Source organism: Quercus suber, unplaced genomic scaffold (assembly GCF_002906115.3).
Source record: "Quercus suber isolate HL8 unplaced genomic scaffold, Cork oak 2.0 scaffold_576, whole genome shotgun sequence".
In the NCBI taxonomy this organism is placed as follows: Eukaryota; Viridiplantae; Streptophyta; class Magnoliopsida; order Fagales; family Fagaceae; genus Quercus; species Quercus suber.
In genome coordinates, this window is record NW_027070021.1 from 124,228 (window position 1) to 143,481 (window position 19,254).

The window sequence follows — 19,254 nt, forward strand, 5'->3', positions numbered from 1 at the left end:
GCAACACATGACCAAAGTGGACACGTGTCATCATCAATGGGCCCAACGCTCTGGAACCATTGGACCCAATCTTTGCCCATAACTCGAAACCCTTTCTGAACCTAGAGGAGCTAGAGATGTAGGTGAGACAAGGAAGTCCTGAACGAAAAACAAAATTTTCTGTCCTATTACATAGCTAGCAGCCTGGCAACATTTTGCTAATGACTAGAGTACACGAGTGTCTCTTTATTACCCCAAGTGTAGCAGGGGGGGAAAACATCCAAACCACATGAAAACACATGCAAAACATTTTGAAACAGAAATCAATAGATTCACTGGCCTATACATCTAAATGTTGGTGATGATGACTCTTACAGACATACAAAATTTACTCTTTCACAACCAAACAAATCTCTTGCCCAAAATTCAAGAAGATCTGTCAACAAAGATTTTCCTCCTAAAAAACAATTTACATAGAGAGAAGGTTGAAATTCGGAGACCAACCCAAACCTTCCCTCAGTAATAAGGAAAGGAGAAAAATAAGAACATCAGGGTCGTCATTATTTCAACAACTCATAGTTGAAATATCTGCTTACTAAGCATTCTACATGATAGCTGAGAAGGAACCATATATATCATCGAAGATATATTTCCCATGCTTGAATAACGGTCAAGAGAGCTGAAAATTTGCACTCTGAAAGATTTGCTCAGAAAGTACTGCTTCCCTCAGAGACATGCTAATGACACATGAAGGTAAAGCTTAATATGCAGAAATCTCGTTTACCCAATGTCAAATTTATGGTGATCAATTAATCTAATGCAAGTTGCACTTCAGCTTGGCATCCTCAAGCTCCTGTTTTAAGGCTTCCAACCTTTCAAGCAAGGCTGTATTTTCCTGGTAATGTTTGAATTTGTAAGAAAAAGAACAGAAAAATCAAACTGAATGTAACTTTTAAGTTATTCTTAGTACCCTGGAATTCCATGGTCGTCCATAAATACAGAGGTGAAAACACTTTTTTAAAGGTTCGGAAAATAAAAAAAGAAATTCTACTGGCCTTTTTGAAGAAATATCAACGATTGCTTTCAAGACAATTTCAGAAGTAAAGTTAGATTTAACTAAAGCACTGTATTAAATACTAATGTGCAAACAACTCTCAGCTTAGTTGTCGCTAAGCTATTGAATTGGGTTGTCCCACATCATGCGGAAACTGAATGCATCCTAAAGAATGTCAACTAGAACATTGAGGGAAAGAAAAAGGAAAGTACATGATAATATGAAGTAAAGAGTCACCTTTTGTACCATTGCCAATTTCTCATCTTCCACCTTGTTCTCGAGAGACTCCTTAATCTGTCAAGGAGATCCATAATTATTCAATCCAGAGGAAGAGAGGCTGTTAAACCTCAGCTATACTTCTAAAAGGGAGAGACAAGGAAGAAATAGAAAAATAGAGAAGAATCATAATTGTTAAGTGTACGCAATACTGGAGTCTAAAAAAAGCAACTGTCAATTAGAAGGCTAATGCAAATGAGTAGTTATCATTTTGTCAACTAACCCAACTGCTGTATATTGATACATCTAAATGATGGTTCCAAAGCATCCAGTCCACCATGCACATTATTCACACAATAATCTCTTAACTAGCCAACCCCAAGGGGTAGAACAATCATCTGGAATCACACCTTATAAAGCGAAGCTCAATAGTTTAAATCTCCCATTTCCCCTCTCCTTGAGCACAAACTCAATCATTTAATAGACTTTTTGGTTGGAAGAAGGAGGGGAGTGTTAGCAGAGGTCCATGGCATGGATGGAATTTTGATAGGTAGTAGAGGTGCAATGGTAATCAGAGAGTGTATCCTCACAATGAGACCATGGAGGAATGCATTGCATACGAGTCTCTAGAATATGAACTTCCTAAATTTGGGCCAATCCCACAAATGAATTTTTTAATAAGTCATGTAACTTGTTTAAATAATACACATGGATAGTCTTATAAATCACAACGTAGTGAGTTGAAGGAAATAGCTCCAAAGTCCAAACTGATTTAGAACTAAACTATATCCTTCAATGATATACGTAGATAGTATTATAAATTGCCACGTAAATACTTAATACAGTAATAGTCTTAGGATATAGCTCAAAAACCACACTTTGGTTTCCCAAAATGGTTTATTCAATGTAGGATTATAGCTCAAATGTCATACTCCATATATGCTCAGTCATCCATATATAACACTTTAATAAGCACGCAATGTCACCAACTTAGCATACAATTCCATCCAAGTTTGAATTCATAACAGCACAAGTATTAGAAGTTCAGGTTAATCATGGTTGATTAAAACAAAACAGAATTTCAGGTTAGAAGTTGATAATTCTCACCAGAAACTCATATAACATGAAACTAAATGAAATAAAACTTTGCCAGGTTATCTCTATGGAAACATCTATACAGGATATAAATTGATACAAATTATTTTGTTCCTTTTGGCAATAAAATTGAGTTCTTACCTATCAAGAACAAAAGGATATGAACTGATACAAACAAAAATATATAGTTATAGCTACAAAGGTACATTATACATATCTTGCAATTAATTCAATTCACAAAATCCTGTGACACATGAGCTATGAATCTATCATATAAAAAAACCCCAATAATTCCAAAGCACACACACTAATCCCACAAATGAATTAAGTTATTGTATACCTCATTGAGTTCTTTGGCACAGTTGGTAAACCTCTCTACTTCCACATCATATTTCAGCCTCCACTCTGCAGATTCATCCATGGCTTCCCTGTTTGCAAGATCAAACTGTCTTCTACAAAGATTTTTAAGCACAAAAAGAAAAACCCCATGTTCAATTACACATTAAAGAAACCAAAAAGAAAGAAAGAAAGATTAGGAAGCAGAACCCATAAAGGAAAAAAACACAGAAGGGGAAGAAAAACCTTAGGATTTCGGAGTCATCAGAAGAAAAAGAATAATCGATGGTCCAAAGCCTCAAGTATACTGCTACTCCCAAAAACATTGCCACTGCCAAACCCACCAAGATTTTCTTTCTCTCTCCTCCCCCCATGGTCACTCTCATCATTCTCTCTCTCTCTCTCTCTCTCTCTCTGCGCTTCGGCGAACAAAACAATAAAGGCAACTCACAATCTAACAACTACTTCGGGTTTCGATCTCGTGTCGCCTCGATAGATTGCTGTTGTAACAATGTTTTGTTAAGCCGAAATTCGTCTCCACATACCGCTTTCGCCTTAATAAATTAAGTTGTTCTTACTTTTGATAAGCTATTTTTGTTTTTGCTGAATTACTTTTGATAAGCTATTAGGTTGTTCTTAGGGTACGTTTGTATAAGGTTAGAAAGACTGTGTTTTGAGTTTAAAATGAGTCAGTTTTGGATTTTAAAAACACTTTTTAATCTCCTAAAATGTCTAATAAAATGGATCCATAATAAAAGTCAAAACCTGCAAAAATAACTTTTAATAGTTTTTTTTTTTTCCTAATTTTATTATGGGATAAGTTAACAAGTTCTCCAAGGACATTGGTTTAGCATTTTTTTTAAAATAAAAATTATGGGAAAAGAAAAAAAATTAATTTTTTATATTTTTCATAAAAATAGTTTTAAGACCTTTTTAAAATAGCCATTAACAAATGCCCTAAGGTACCTATTAATTGAACTATTTTATTATTAATATTAAAAAAAAAAAGTTCCTACAAGGATGGCAAGATGTAAAGTTGTTCTATCGATTTGCCAAAAGACAAAAAATAGAGAGAAAAAAAAATTGTTCTCACCTCTATTTTAAGTTCAATTTGTTAGGATTTATATTGGCAATTTTTGGTGGTGCCAGAGAACCAACTCCAGATTCGTTCATGAGGGTCGTCCTTATCCAGAGTAGCGAGCTTCATGGAATTCTCGTCCTGAGCAAGCTCATCCTAGGCAAACTCGTCTTGGGCAAAATTGTCCTGAAAGTAAAAGGTCAAAATTCACTACTATGAACCGTTGCCAACGACGATTAGAGAAAATAAGGCCAAGCAATACAACTTCCATCGCAGTTATGGGAGTTACTTCCAAGTTTTCCGGACTCTGCAACAATAGGAGAAGTTACAAAAATGAAATAACTGTTTCATGCATGCTATATAAGCATTCATCTACGAGAAGGTAAGAGATTCAGACATTTTTTCCATTATACTTGGAATCACAAAAATACTAACTTAGCCATCAGAGGATTCTTGACCGGCCTCTACCGGTCTCCTTTGATTTTCTTGTTTGCTTTTTTAGAATTCACCAACAGCCTTAAGATCGTTAACGCCCGAGATTTTCAACCTACTGATTTCCGAGGAATCATCAATTTCTATTCCAGGTTTGCTTGAACAAAAATGTCAGACTTTGTTTTTCTAATTCCCTTAGAAAAATAATTGCACAATTTTATTACAACTTTATTTAACCTACTTATAAATACAAACAAAGCACAAATCTTTATACAAAGAAGGTTGTCGTACCATTGATTATCTTGAGTGTCTTCTTTTGGTTTCAAAACCAAAAAATCATCCTTCTAGTTCTAGTTATTGGCTTTGCACCCTCAAGATATATCAAAACCAAGAACTTGAAGAATCCATGCATATTGAAACCACTAAGTGCTTTGTCTTCTATCAGTGCATGCATTGATAGATTAAGGGAGTTAATTTTGGACCGAAGCTTGTTTAGATTTGATTAGGAGAACGAAATATTTCGGTACTAGTTGATATTTCATATTGGTGTATAGTTTCAAGATTACCATTATTTATATATTTCTGTACATATATATTTGTTTGTATTTATTTATGTAAATATGAAATTATTAATTTTTATGTTTATCAACATAAAATTTAAAATCCACATATCTTATAGTCTATATATTAGCCTAAGTACATTAATTAATTTATTAACTTAGATAACATGTTTTAAAAATTCAAAATTTTTAACAAAAATTTTATTGTATTGGCCGAAATGCCAATAACAGCCAAAAAATCCAAAATATGCTTGGTACAGTTGATACAACTGTACTAATACTAATTTAATGGTTGGTACAATTGGTATCGATATGGTATTGATTTCCTTGATTGAGATCCTAAAGTTCCAATTTGAAGCAAACATGTCATTTGTGAAGCAGTCCATATAGAAGAAGTCCAAAGCTCCTGGAGTTATTGGGGTGAAGTCAATGAGTTGCCTATTGGGTCACGAAAAGTCTAATTACAAATGGTCAAATGCTATTTGAGTTTGTTTGTATACTTCTCATTTTGTAGTGAATTGGCTTATAGGGTAGGTCACCCTGGAGTAATTTTCCACTTAAGAGGTTAATCTTTAAAATTTCACTTTGTTACCAAATCTCTACATTATTTTTTTTATCACTTTATTATTATTGTGATAAATTTGGTGTTTGTGGTTGGATTGTGTACTTGTTTTAATTCATAAATAAACTCGTTGAATATCCGTTGATACAATTGTATTGAGGTTAAAACAAATTTCCCATTTTCAAGCCTGCATGAAACATGTTAGATTTTTGACAAGACAAAATAGGCAATAGTGTACTACCCATCATAATGGTAAGGACACACCCCCCCCCCCCCCCACCCCCCTCTCTTTTTCCCTTATGTTTGTGTTTTACACCATGATTAGTTGCTTTACACCATGTTTAGTTGCAGTGAAAAGGGAGATGATCGAAAATTAGAAGAGAAAAAGGAAGAGAAAAATGTAATTTTTCATTGTTTGGTTGGAATGAAGAAAAAGAAAATAAAATAAGGGAGATGGAGTTTTTCACGCAAACCTACTATTTTTTTATTCGAAAGTGGGGAGAAAAGATGAAAGAAATTGACAATAAAAAGAAAAGTACAAAAAATATCACACTTTTCTATTCTCCTACTTTTAATAATAAATGAATAATAGTAATTTACTCTTTATACTTCTACTTTTTTACTAAACATGAACGATAGAAAACACATATATATTATATTCTTCCAACCAAACAAAGTCTTGAAATCTTCTTATCTTAAGTTTTAAAATGCCATTTACTAAATTTTGAACTCTAGTTCTACATTTCACACTCAGAGCAACCACACTAGCTCATAGATAATCTTCTAAAATACAAAAAAGTGTTCAATTTTGCACATTTTAACTCAAAAACCCCCCACATCAATCTTTGTAAAAATGTCTAAATATGTACAATGGTCTTGCAAATGAACAGTAACTATGTATATATACACAGTTACTGTTCACCATGTAAATGATTTTTTATTCTTTTTTCTCTCTCCTCTCTTCACCTCACTCTCTTTTCCTTTCTCTCTCCTCTCACGATTACTGTTCACAGTGTTAAATAATGAATATTTTATTTGAATAAATGTGTATAATAAATAAACGGTTGTGGGTGTTTTATAAAAATTAGTGTATAAAATAGAAAAAGTAGATTTTAAATGTGCAAAATGAAAAAAATTTTACACATACTAATGTGGGATGTTCTTATTCTAATAAATGTATGTCGGAAGAATTCTGTGAGGGATGATCCCAAGATCTCATGAATGACCTCATTGATGACTAGAACCCCAAGTCCCAACTTAACTCACAATCTTGAGTAGGGTAACCAAAAATGTCCCATTTTTTGTGGGTGGTAAAGAGTAAAAGACAATGAACTAACCCATCCCTAGGCAAATCCAGCCTGTACCATTAAAGGCTCATGGAAGACTTCTTTATAAACCAAACCAACCAAGCTGGTTCGTTAAAGTTTACACTATCCGAGCTTGTTTGAGCACCATTAATCCTCATTCATTAGACGTTGAACTTTTATGGAACTCCATGGATCATAACAGCAACCTGATATGGACTATGTTTAAACACTTGTAGCATACCTTATAGGACCACTGGCATGAAATAAGAAGAATCATATATATGGGTACATCATATACACCAAATTCTACGGGCTTAAAACTCTAACAGCCTGCCAATACCCATTGAGTAAAGCACATTGCTACAACACCCACCACAGCAGTCAACATAAGTCAATTGTAGTTTTGAACCACACAGACCGACCTTAATTTGCACCCACATTTCTCAGTTGACAGAGGAAGGAGACGAAGGACCTTTTAATAATGTATCTCTCCAACTTTATTGCAGTGTAACAATGAAGCAGCCTAGCTATTAATAGGTTGCTTTTTTTTTACAACAACAATGAACAACCTACAAACGCATAAATCATCACCCATGAAAACTACCGTGAGTCCTTCTAGTGGTCCAAAAGCTTAAGAATTATCCTTATGAAGCAACCTAAATATTAATCAGTGTACTAATCTAAATAAACAGTGGGACGAGAATAAAGTGGCGCCCCTTGTTTGATAATTTGTTACCACCAGATAAATTAGTTGCAACGTGTTTTGGATATAACTTATTGAAATTTAATTTATCATCTATGGCCTATCAGTCAAACTCAGATATGGACAAGGTGTCTTCAAATTTATGGATTTTCTTTTCTTTCTTTCTTTCTTCCTTGCTTTTTCCCCGTAGTTTCTCCCAATGTGAAAACTTTTAGGAAAAGTCTAGATATAGATACACTGAATATGGTAAGCATATTGTTGTTGTTGAAGCTTTTTTAAAGTTTTGGCATTTCATGGAAATTGAAACGAATCCAATCATGTATACTCCTCAACATGGAACTCCACTCACACGTGACATCAAAGCATTCTAATTAGGTCTTAATAAGGCAAGCTCCATGTTTTCTCACAGATACGTTCAATGCTTAAACTCTTTGTTATCTTTACAATTTAAAGTTTGAGAACCAAAAAGAAGTAAAAGTTAAATGAGTACTATATCTTAGCAAAAAAACGAAGAGACCACTATACAAATTTTAAGATTGCCAATTTCCTTGTTGAGGTTCAAAAGGGCTTAGATTGAGGAACAAGAATTTGATTCCAAGGTTTGTTCTAGCTAAACTGTACTTTTCTTACCAACCGCTAACCATTTGAGTTCACGTCACCTTGCTCATTTCCTTTGCAATTTACTTTCATCCAATATAACCCCAAAAAAATAGCTAAACACAAAAATGAAATACAACATATAGGGGGGAAAATAAAAGGGAAAAGAGAAGAAACAAACAAAATATGGCCTTATGAAACCGTGATGATGATCATTGGGATTTAGCTTCGATCACAAAGTTAGAGTTACATGCATGAGTGATCCTCTTAATAAAACTCAGGCACTCAAAATCCACAGGAAAATAAGTAAAAAAATGGAAAAATAAAAATAACAAGAAGCTTAAATTAGTCCTCCGGAAAAAGATCATAAGAGATCGAAAAGAGTGAGATTTGACCTTAATTTCTGGCCTAACAAAATACCCAACAATTCTAATCTCTCCTTACTTACTCTAATAATTGCATGAACCAAGTCCTTCACTCCTTCTCTAGCTACAGCCTCTACTAACCTTCAAACCCAACTTTCTCCCAAATTGCATTCCTCACACGGCGCAAGTCCATGCCTTTCAAAGTCCTACCTTTCCCTTCATGAACAGAAAAAGAAGCACCTCGAGTCCTTGCTAAATACTCATGAGGAGGAAACCTGTAATCTTGATCTTCATGCTCATCATCATCAACAACAACATCTTCATCACTATCTCTCTTTCTATGGTCTTTATAGTCATCTTTAAGAATCTTCGACCAGTCCGGTATCTCCATAGGCAATGATGTTGATGCCACCATGGTCCTGTCCCCGGTGTCCCTCTTCCTAGTCACTTTCTTAGGTTGCCGAGGAGTTGGCAATGTTTTCTTGGTCTCAAGTGGTGAGACATGATTGGAATTCCAAACATCAGCTTCATCAAACTCGAAGAGACTGTCGGAGGTAACTGGGTTGTTGTTGTTGTTGTCACTCTCCGAACTGGTTGATGAGTAGATGTTGTTGTAACTGGGTTTTGCATGGAAATTTTTCCAAGTTGCCATTGATGAAAACTTTGAAATGGGGTTGCAATATACTTGCAAATGTTATATGGGTTTTTGTTTGTTTGTTTTCTTTCTAGCTAGGCTGTGTTTGCTTTGTTGTCATCCTTGATTATTCAGCATTTTATAATGGTGTAACGGATAAGCTCATTTCTCTTTGCACAGAGTTCAAACAAGTAAGTTACTAAAAAGCCAAACAGAAAAATTATAGAAAGTGGGTGCCCTCATGTGTTTAGTATGAGCCCCTTTTTATTTTTTAATCAGTTAATCTTTACTATCTGCTTTAAATTAAAAAGGGATCATGCCAAATAAAAAAAAATAAAAAATGAAAAATAAAAAGGGATCATGCAGTATGGGGTCCAATCCCTAGAGGTTTTAGTCACATATCTATCGTTTCAATTTTATGGGATATGTCCACGAAAGAACTATAATTAAGCCAATCTCACTTCTTTCATTTTGGCCCTATATATATGATTGAGAGGCAAGTGGGAGATGTACAAATCAAATGGAGTTTTAATTGGAATTTTTTTGTGGCTCCTCTAACATAGGACTTTACGAAATTAAAAAAGGGTTTTAATTAAGAAATTTAACTCTTATGTACATTGTTATGAAAATACCATTTTATCCATAAATTTTAAGTTTGAATGATTAATCATTTGGACATCATTGATTATGCATCACTTTGTTGCATCATTCATATTTCTCTAATGATATATTATTTATTATTTAAATTAAAAGATTTGATTAACAAATTTTTTTAAGCATTTGTTAATGAGTTATTTTAAGAAAATTTTAATATCATTTTCATAAAAAATAAAACTATTAAAAAAATTAATTTTTTTTCTTATAAATATTTTTGTTTGTTTGTTTTCTTTCTAGCTTGGCTGTGTTTGCTTTGTTGTCATCCTTGATTATTCAGCATTTTATAATGGTGTAACGGATAAGCTCATTTCTCTTTGCACAGAGTTCAAACAAGTAAGTTACTAAAAAGCCAAACAGAAAAATTATAGAAAGTGGGTGCCCTCATGTGTTTAGCATGAGCCCCTTTTTTATTTTTTAATCAGTTAATCTTTACTATCTGCTTTAAATTAAAAAGGGATCATGCCAAATCAAAAAAAATAAAAAATGAAAAATAAAAAGGGATCATGCAGTATGGGGTCCAATCCCTAGAGGTTTTAGTCACATATCTATCGTTTCAATTTTATGGGATATGTCCACGAAAGAACTGTAATTAAGCCAATCTCACTTCTTTCATTTTGGCCCTATATATATGATTGAGAGGCAAGTGGGAGATGTACAAAATTGATTATGCATCACTTTGTTGCATCATTCATATTTCTCTAATGAAATATTATTTATTATTTAAATTAAAAGATTTGATTAACAATTTTTTTAAAGCATTTGTTAATGAGTTATTTTAAGAAAATTTTAATATCATTTTCATAAAAAATAAAACTATTAAAAAAATTAATTTTTTTTCTTATAAAATCTTTTTAAAATATTTTATAAGTCAACTCTTAAAGATATTTGTTAATTTTTCCTTAAGTTAAAAATAAAAGAAAAAAGAAAAAGAAAAAGGTGGAGTGCAAAATTGATTGGTTAAATTACAATGAACTATATAATACCAAAAAAAAAAAAAAATCCCACTAATATACAAACTAAATTGACACAAAAACATAATAAGTGCAAAACTAAAAAATTGAATTATCCCAACCCAAAAATCCCATGAAAATCTGAAGAAGTGATTTATAAAAATCTCAAAATTTTTCTAAAAAAAAAAAAATGTCAAAGTAAAATCCCTAAAATACCCTTCGAAGACACGCGTATGATGTTTTGTCGATTTTCAAATACTAAAATACAAAAATGTCATGTCAAACTATGACGTGGGCATAATTGATTAGGAAATTTCAAAAAATAGGTAACATAAGTAGGAAATTTTCCATTTATAATAATAGGAATAGAAATAGATAGCAACGAATTTTTATCCATTTAGGAGCGAGTCCACACGTGGGCCAATCAGGTCATTCGTCCAATCAACTACTCAAATCTCAAATTCATTGGCAGTTAAGAGCTTTATGACACACTTTTTCGTCTAGTCTTTCACCTACTGCAGGTCAAGTTTTTTGGGCCCCACATCCCATCACCTTTCCAATTCAGATCAGAATGTCCATATCGTGCCACGTCAGGTACGAAAATATTTCCCACTCGGTGAAATGAGTGCATCTTTTGTCGTCACATGTAACTAACATACTACATTTATATTTAATTAATATTTATATTATATTATTTATTTTATACTATATTTTATTAAAAATTATTATTAAATTAGTTATATATTTTCTCATAAAATACTATATTAGGGACACATATAAATTAAAAAAAAAAAACTAGATGATAAATCAATAGTATTTATGTAAATTTATACAATTAATTATTGTAATGACTATATACTTTATTACAATTTTATATTTATAGTATGAGTAAATTTTGAACTTACACTACAAACATTTTATATTATACAAATTGTTGCCCCCATCAAATTGTCACAAGTAGTATGGTTCTATTTTTTTNCACAAAGTAGTATGGTTCTATTTTTTTTTTTTTTGTTTTTGTTTTAAATCTTCTTCCATGGCAAAAACTATAGGCCTATTTGGTAGATACATTTAAATAACAGTTTTCAATTTTCACATACTTTTTTACCTACACATATTTTCAAAAAATACAAATAACATTTTTCAAATAATATTATCCCTATATATCAGTATGGTTCAGTGAGGTTGCCGACTGGTGTGTTCTAGGGATGTGTGTTACTTTATTGAATATATTAATTATATATTCATGATAATGAAATTATCCTAGGACAGAACATGGAAAATTTTATTATTTGTCACACTCACGCGTAAATTAATTAACTTAGCAACAGTTGCTACCTAACAATGCCACAGTGTATATATACAGGATTGAATGATGATTCAGTATAGGATGATTGTAGATTACGATAAATTAGCGTAGCATTCCAAGGTCAATGATTTTTTTCTTTTAAGGAAAGAGAAAAATACAATAGAAACTAAACAGGAAAGGTCAATAATGGATTAGCAACTGTGGAATTCTATTATTACTCCGATTCACATAAACAACTCCAACTCGTGTTTCATGCTGAGTGAGAGTTGCGGACCAAGCATGGGTTTATATAATTTTTAACAAACCTTTCATTATGTCTACTTACTACTACCTTGTTTTGGGGTTTCTTTTTCTCCATTTTATCGGGAGATGTATGATTTTATAATCATGAATTTTTTTTTTAATAAGAAAAAATGGGTTCGCAAGTGTGTGGGGGCAGCTATGCGGGTATTGTCCATGCATTACGTTATGACGTGAGATTACTTGGATGATAATAAAGCTTGTAACTATTCAAATTCATAACTCCCGAACTTGCATATACAATGAATTATAAGAACTTCTTACTATTAAGTCATATTATAATTATGAGTGAATTATAGTTTTTGGTTCTTGAATTATATGTCACAATTTAATTTTATCCATGAATTACTTTTTGTTCAATTTAATTAGTCTATAAGGTTTAGAAAATTGTTAACATCTTTACTCCTATTTCCATTTTAGAAATTATTTCATGAAATTGCTTTACAAATTAAGTGTTTCAAATTGTAATTTAACTTAATGCAAATGAGGCACAATTTTGTACGATTTCAACAATAAACTTTGATGACAAGCAAGAGCAAAGGTAACATGGAATCTTATTTAAGAATTTCAAGGACTAACTTAACATAATTGACGGTTTTGGCAATAATTTTTTAGGTTTATAGGTGAAATTCTACTTCTTCTTCTTTTTTTATTTATTTATTTATTATTTATTTTTATTTTTTTTATGGTTGGTTTTTTTTTTTTTTTTTTTTTTTTTTTTTTTTTTTTTTGTGGTTGGGGGGGGGGGGGGGGGGGAATGTAAATAATATTGTTCATTGTATTTTCTTTGTAGCTTTATTCAAAGCTATTATCATAAAAGTGTACATTTTTTTATACCATATCATAAAAGTGACCATAGTCAAAAAGAGTTAGATATGCTTTATACAGTTGTCAATAATATGTACATATAATATATGATCATTTACTATTAAGGGCACGAATTGTCCTTAGAGTGTTTTTTTTTTTAAAAAAATCTTTTAATTTGTCCTCTTATAAGACAACTTTTGCTGTACATAGCTATACCCATTTTGTAAGAGGACAATGAATAATGAATATAACTCTTTCTTCAATTTTTTTGAAATCTATATATCCAAACCCTTAAGGGTAGGAAATCCAATTAAATTTTCCACATGTCTTGAAATTTGAAAATCTTATTGCTCGAGTATGATAGACTATTTACTCATTGACTTTCCAAGCTTCAATTTCGCTAATGAAAAAAAAATCAAAAATCAAAAATCAAAATTTTTTTTTCTATGAGAAGTGTTTCATTTTATACTAGATTTATATTATGCTATACCATATGTTTGGTTATTTTCCTATTTGGATAAATCCAGTAAAAAAAAAAATGAGATATGTGAGGTTGTTCTGTTTTGGTTGGTGAAATATAAAGTAGAGCACTAATAATTATGTAAGGCTGTGGAGAAAAGTTCTACCACTCACGTTGGAAAAAAAGAAAAGAAAAGACAATGAAGGTAACTTTTAACTGTTTTTTAGAAAACTTTTTACCTTTTGACGTTTTAACTTTTCCATGAGTGATCCATAACTATTGCACTCATTGCAATATCTTAGATATTGCTCCTAGTTTGAATACAGATTGAGACACATGAATTTTTTTTTCTTAAAATCCAGTTTAGTGTTTATTGAGTCATACTAGGGACACAATAAAAGTTTATAATAATTGTACAATATTTCTCAAAAAGTTAAAAAAAAAAAAAAATTATACATTATGGTGGACTTATGTATGAGGTGGTAGGTTATTTTAAGAATGTTATGAAATTGTTGTAAATTTTTTTTGGTTGTTTTTCTAATTTTTTCTATTGCATGTTCTCTTTTTTTCCTTTTCCTTGAAGGATATTCCGTGTAAGTTTATTGCCAGTGTCAGATTTATTCCAAGCACCACTTCCCATCAAATTTGTTATCTTAATGATGTGCAACATAATCAAACAAAGAGAATAGACATATTTTTCTTCTAGATTTGATATGATATGCTCCCATTTACGTCTCTTATATTTTGAGCTTATGGACAAAGTTTTGAGAAAAAAGTAAATATATATAATGATATCATTCATAATTTTTTTTTTTTTTTTTGATCATTCATAATTTCTTAGACCACCCTATGCGACCATTTTGCATTATTTTGACTTGTTAATTGCCTAGGCCCTAGGTACGTACGTATCATTGGGTAAAATATAATAAAATACTCTCGAGGGACTCAAAAACCAATTAGAACAAAAAAGAACATGGTTTGCACCAATAATAGTGTTCTTGATAGTCATTTTAAAGTCCATGGATAATGCAATTCTGGTCATTAGCACGTGGCACATAAGTTAATTAGAGAGTAGACTAAAGGCAACTAGGGGTTGGAAAAATGAAATTGTAATTGATTTTGATTGTTAGAAATTATAGAATAGCAAGGTTACTATGGATCATGTTTCATATAATATCATAGCTACCGTGAATTTGTAATTTTATGTGTTACAATGACTTTTGGGTTGTTATATTTGTCATATTGTGTACCTAATACATTTCATTCAATTAATGAGTGCATTTGGGGCAAATATGAATTTTGAAGATTTGGTTGTTTTAGGTTTTATAAGACACATGTATAACTAGTAAACAACTTACAATAGAAACTCTTTACTGCTCCAAAATATTTGACTCTTCAACCATAAGGATGTTTTCACAAATGAAACACTGACAGTAGGACCGCAACCTCCAATTGACTCCAAAAACTTCTTGAAGTTTTTTTTCCCCATGGCAACAAGTTTGTGGTAACACATTGACTTCAACTTATTCACCTTAAAGATACCAAACAATGCCAATTAAGTTATAATGTATTTGGCCTCTCTCATTTCTTTAGAAGATCATAATGTGTCCTCATGTAATCTAGCAAGTAGGGCATAAATTACTGTTGAGGTATACATCTTAATGGGCTTGATTAAAAATCAAATTTCGGCACGTGTGTGAAGTCTCTTATCAGGCAGGTAAGGTTCTCATAATGCATTTTCATGTGCGTTAAGTCTTCCAACATGTTCACGTCCAAATTCATCCCCTATCAAGTTGACAAAGACTTTTCATTTTTGAGCTAATATTGAATCCTCTTCTTGATCTCAAAGTACAACTCTAAGATGCAAAAAAATTCACTATTTGACACAATTTGTCAACATAAATACATGTAGACCTCACAATGGATTTCCATGTGCGTGAAGTCTTCCGACATGTTCACGTCCAAATTCATCCCCTATCAAGTTAACAAATACTATTCATTTTTGAGCTGATATTGAATCTTCTTCTTGATTTCAAATTACAACTCTAAGACGCAAAAAGACTCACTATTTAACACAATTTGTCAACGCTAATACATGTAGACCTCATAATGCATTTTCATGTGTGTGAAGTCTTATATTGAATCCTCTTCTTGATCTCAAAGTACAACTCTAAGATGCAAAAAAATTCACTATTTGACACAATTTGTCAACATAAATACATGTAGACCTCACAATGGATTTCCATGTGCGTGAAGTCTTCCGACATGTTCACGTCCAAATTCATCCCCTATCAAGTTAACAAATACTATTCATTTTTGAGCTGATATTGAATCTTCTTCTTGATTTCAAATTACAACTCTAAGACGCAAAAAGACTCACTATTTAACACAATTTGTCAACGCTAATACATGTAGACCTCATAATGCATTTTCATGTGTGTGAAGTCTTTTGACATGTTCATGTCCAAATTCATCCCCTATTAAGTTAACAAATACTATTCATTTTTGAACTGGTATTGAATCATCTTCTTGATTTCAAATTACAACTCTAAGACGCAAAAAGACTCACTATTTGACACAATTTGTCAACACTAATACATGTAGACCTAATAAGGTGAGGCCACATTTATCTTATTTTTTTTGTCATTCTCATTTTTTTAATATTTTTACATTCATGGATTTAAAAATAGTTTTGTTTTGATAGAATGACTTAAAAAAGAAAAAAGAAAAAAGAAAAAAAGACCCGGCCTATATACAATGATATCCTAAAATTATCCTAAAAGCTCTTTTCAAACAAGATTAATTTATTTCATTTTTCGAATCCTTTACACCGCAGCACCTATACGCACGACACATGCCAATTATGATGCTCTTAGTAAGAATACTTTTATTCTTCAATGATCATTTGTGGTATATATTAAAGTATAAAGAAATATGTTAACAAAGTTTAGGCATCTTATTATGTCGTTATGGATCACTCACTGCTTCGTGATAGGTTTAAAATATGCATTTTTTGCGTGAAAGTCTCTTATCAGGTAGGTATAAGGTTCTCACAATGACTTATCCAGAAGAAGATTCCTGTTAACTTATTGACCACAAGAATTGCAGCTTTTGTTTTTTTGTTCATTTCACGTTTAGTCCATGGATGGTTTGATATTGTGGGGGCCAAACATGCATTGCCTTTTGTGAGTTGTGTGTGAGTTTAGGGTTCATATGTTTTTTTCTAAGTTCAGGCTGCCTAACAGATATATGTCAAAGTATACACGTCAAACTGTGTAGATGAAGTGAGAATTACGTGTGGGTGTTTTATATGGTTGTTGGGTGTGTCAGATTGGAGTGGAAAAATATGAACTTTTGAGTTCAATGCAAGTTCTTTCTTTAATCCAGGTAGAGGAGAAGTTCGAAGCCGTTTGATTAGTTTAATCATTGCTTTCCAAAAAAGTTTTAGTTTTAAACAGTGGATATGAATTATATTGAAGGTGGCCGGTGCAGCATCCAAATTGGCAATTAATTAAGAAGGCGATAAAGCATATGGATTTTGATAAAATAAACTAAAAAGTATGGATTAATCCATAGTCAATCTTGACACTAATCCATAGTTGATCATAAATATTTGGATTAAAGTTTGGTTTCTTTTGTTTTGTTTTTTTAATTTTTTATTTGGAATGGTTAAAAATACTTAGATAATATATATGCTACGATATTTGGCAACTCAAACTCACACCCCCAACTAATCCAAGCATTTAGTGACTACGGAAGTGCCAACTTGTCCAACTAGGCAGTGGTCCTGAACTATTTTTTAGTTGGCCATACTTATGAACCATTTTTAGAGTGATGGAATAGAATTAACTAAAGATTTCGAATTTGGTATATATGGATGGAGTGTAAAATCTATATTTTATATCATTTAGTAAGTGATTGTCACATTTGTTTTTTATTTAAAACTTAATATAACTTATCACACCAAATAACATCTTCATAAACTTCTAATTGGGTTGAATTTTTAGATGAGTAATAGAATTGATTAAGCGTAGTTATGCACATTCTTTAATATGTGATGAGATGATGTGATATGTTAAGACTGGAGGATATAAAACTTTTATAATGATTACTCTTTACTAATAAGTCAAAATTCAAAATACCAATAAGCTTCTTTTTAGTTTTTAGTGTCGGCGAGATTTAATTCTAAAGTTATTTATTCATTTAAATCCACTCCTCTCAATGGATTGAACTTCCTAAAATATGATTGTATGATTGACACTGGTATCCATTGTAGATAGAAATGTAGAACGGCTAACAACTCATGCAAAAATGTATCCTTATCATGATCTTGCTCTTTTTTATTCTTTTTTCTAATGTCATGTGAAGTGTCGCAACATTGTTCATCCCTATCTGTTATCCAAATAATTTCATGTACTTGTCACCCATCCAAAAAAATAAAATAAAAATTCATGTATTGTCACCTTATTCATTGCACCAAGCTTTCAATCCAACCCATTAGCCACAACCCAATGGTCCCCAAAGGTCCACTGAAAATTAATGGGCCTCTTTGGGCCTATACAAAAAAGCCCAATAAAAACAAGGACATTTTGGTCATTTCACAAAACCCACTTGCAAAACCCTAGCATATATGAACCCTAGAAAACCTCACAGTTTCTGTGACTCACTTTCACAGCGCCCCCATAGCTATTTCATACAAGCTCCTCAAACCCTAAGCTCCACCACCAGAGACCCCGAAAATGCCTCCAAAGCTCGATCCCTCACAGGTGGTGGACGTGTACGTCCGAGTCACCGGAGGTGAGGTCGGAGCGGCGAGTTCTCTCGCTCCGAAGATCGGTCCGCTGGGTCTCTCCCCGAAGAAGATCGGAGAAGACATAGCCAAGGAAACCGCTAAGGACTGGAAGGGCCTCCGCGTAACGGTCAAGCTAACGGTCCAGAACCGTCAGGCCAAGGTGTCCGTGGTGCCCTCAGCCGCCGCGCTGGTCATCAAGGCGCTGAAGGAGCCGGAGCGCGACCGGAAGAAGACGAAGAACATCAAGCACAACGGTAACATCTCGCTCGACGACGTCATCGAGATCGCTAAGGTGATGAAGCCTAGGTCTATGGCGAAGGATCTTAGTGGGACCGTGAAGGAGATTCTGGGAACTTGTGTCTCTGTTGGGTGTACTGTTGATGGTAAGGACCCTAAGGATTTGCAGCAAGAGATCACTGATGGTGATGTTGAGGTTCCTTTAGATTGAAAATCGGCTATGTTAGGGGTTTGAAAACCTTGAATTTACTTTTTTGTTTTTGTTTTTTGTTTTGGGTTTTGTTGTTTAATCAGTTTTGAGGCATGGAAAGAAAATTTTATCGTTTTTTTTTTTTTTTTTTTTTTTTTTTGTTATGATTTAATGGTTATGTCTTTGAATTTTTAGGGTTAATGTTAAAATGTTTGGAAACAGAGTAGAGCGGATTTGAATATCATAATGCATTTACTAATGCAACCACAATAAGAAAATGTGGTTATGATTTAGTTTCATTTTTGTTTTTTTTTTTTAATAGTTTCTATGCTTGTTAATGAATACTTTTAAGAATCTAATGTGGGAAATGTAGATAGGCTCAAAATGAAATCTTACGAAGTTATTATTATTCAAGTAGTTTTGAATAGGTCTTTCGATGATATTGAGATGCATAATTGAGCTGAATGGATATAGAAGGTTAATTTCGTTTTGACAACATAACTTTTAGGTTAGTTTGCAAAGCAACAACAAAGAAAATGTGGTTGGATTTAGTTTCATTTCTGATTTTTGGTTTCTGTGCTTGTTGATGAATTTCTTGAGAATGTAATGACATTGAAATGCTCAATTGAGAAGT

The 19,254-nt window shown here is 32.4% G+C and overlaps 3 protein-coding genes across 3 annotated transcripts; 1 reads left to right on the top strand and 2 right to left on the bottom strand.

Annotated features, from left to right (window-relative positions):
• Positions 1-288: 288 nt before the first annotated feature.
• LOC112036564 (uncharacterized) lies at positions 289-3,315 on the bottom strand. The gene is made up of 4 exons (XM_024069410.2): positions 2,927-3,315; positions 2,685-2,796; positions 1,271-1,327; positions 289-874 (listed from the first exon to the last, which is right to left on the bottom strand). Exons 1-4 carry the CDS (start codon positions 3,067-3,069, stop codon positions 794-796), a joined length of 393 nt encoding a protein of 130 aa, XP_023925178.2. The 5' UTR covers positions 3,070-3,315; the 3' UTR covers positions 289-793.
• Positions 3,316-8,420: 5,105 nt separating this feature from the next.
• On the bottom strand, positions 8,421-8,936 carry LOC112036554 (protein S40-4). Its single transcript, XM_024069401.2, has one exon. It carries the CDS (start codon positions 8,934-8,936, stop codon positions 8,421-8,423), a length of 516 nt encoding a protein of 171 aa, XP_023925169.1.
• A 9,106-nt stretch (positions 8,937-18,042) lies between these two features.
• On the top strand, positions 18,043-18,919 carry LOC112036539 (large ribosomal subunit protein uL11). Its single transcript, XM_024069378.2, has one exon. The coding sequence runs from the start codon at positions 18,141-18,143 to the stop codon at positions 18,639-18,641; it is 501 nt and encodes a 166-aa protein (XP_023925146.1). The 5' UTR covers positions 18,043-18,140; the 3' UTR covers positions 18,642-18,919.
• The last annotated feature ends 335 nt before the right edge of the window (positions 18,920-19,254 follow it).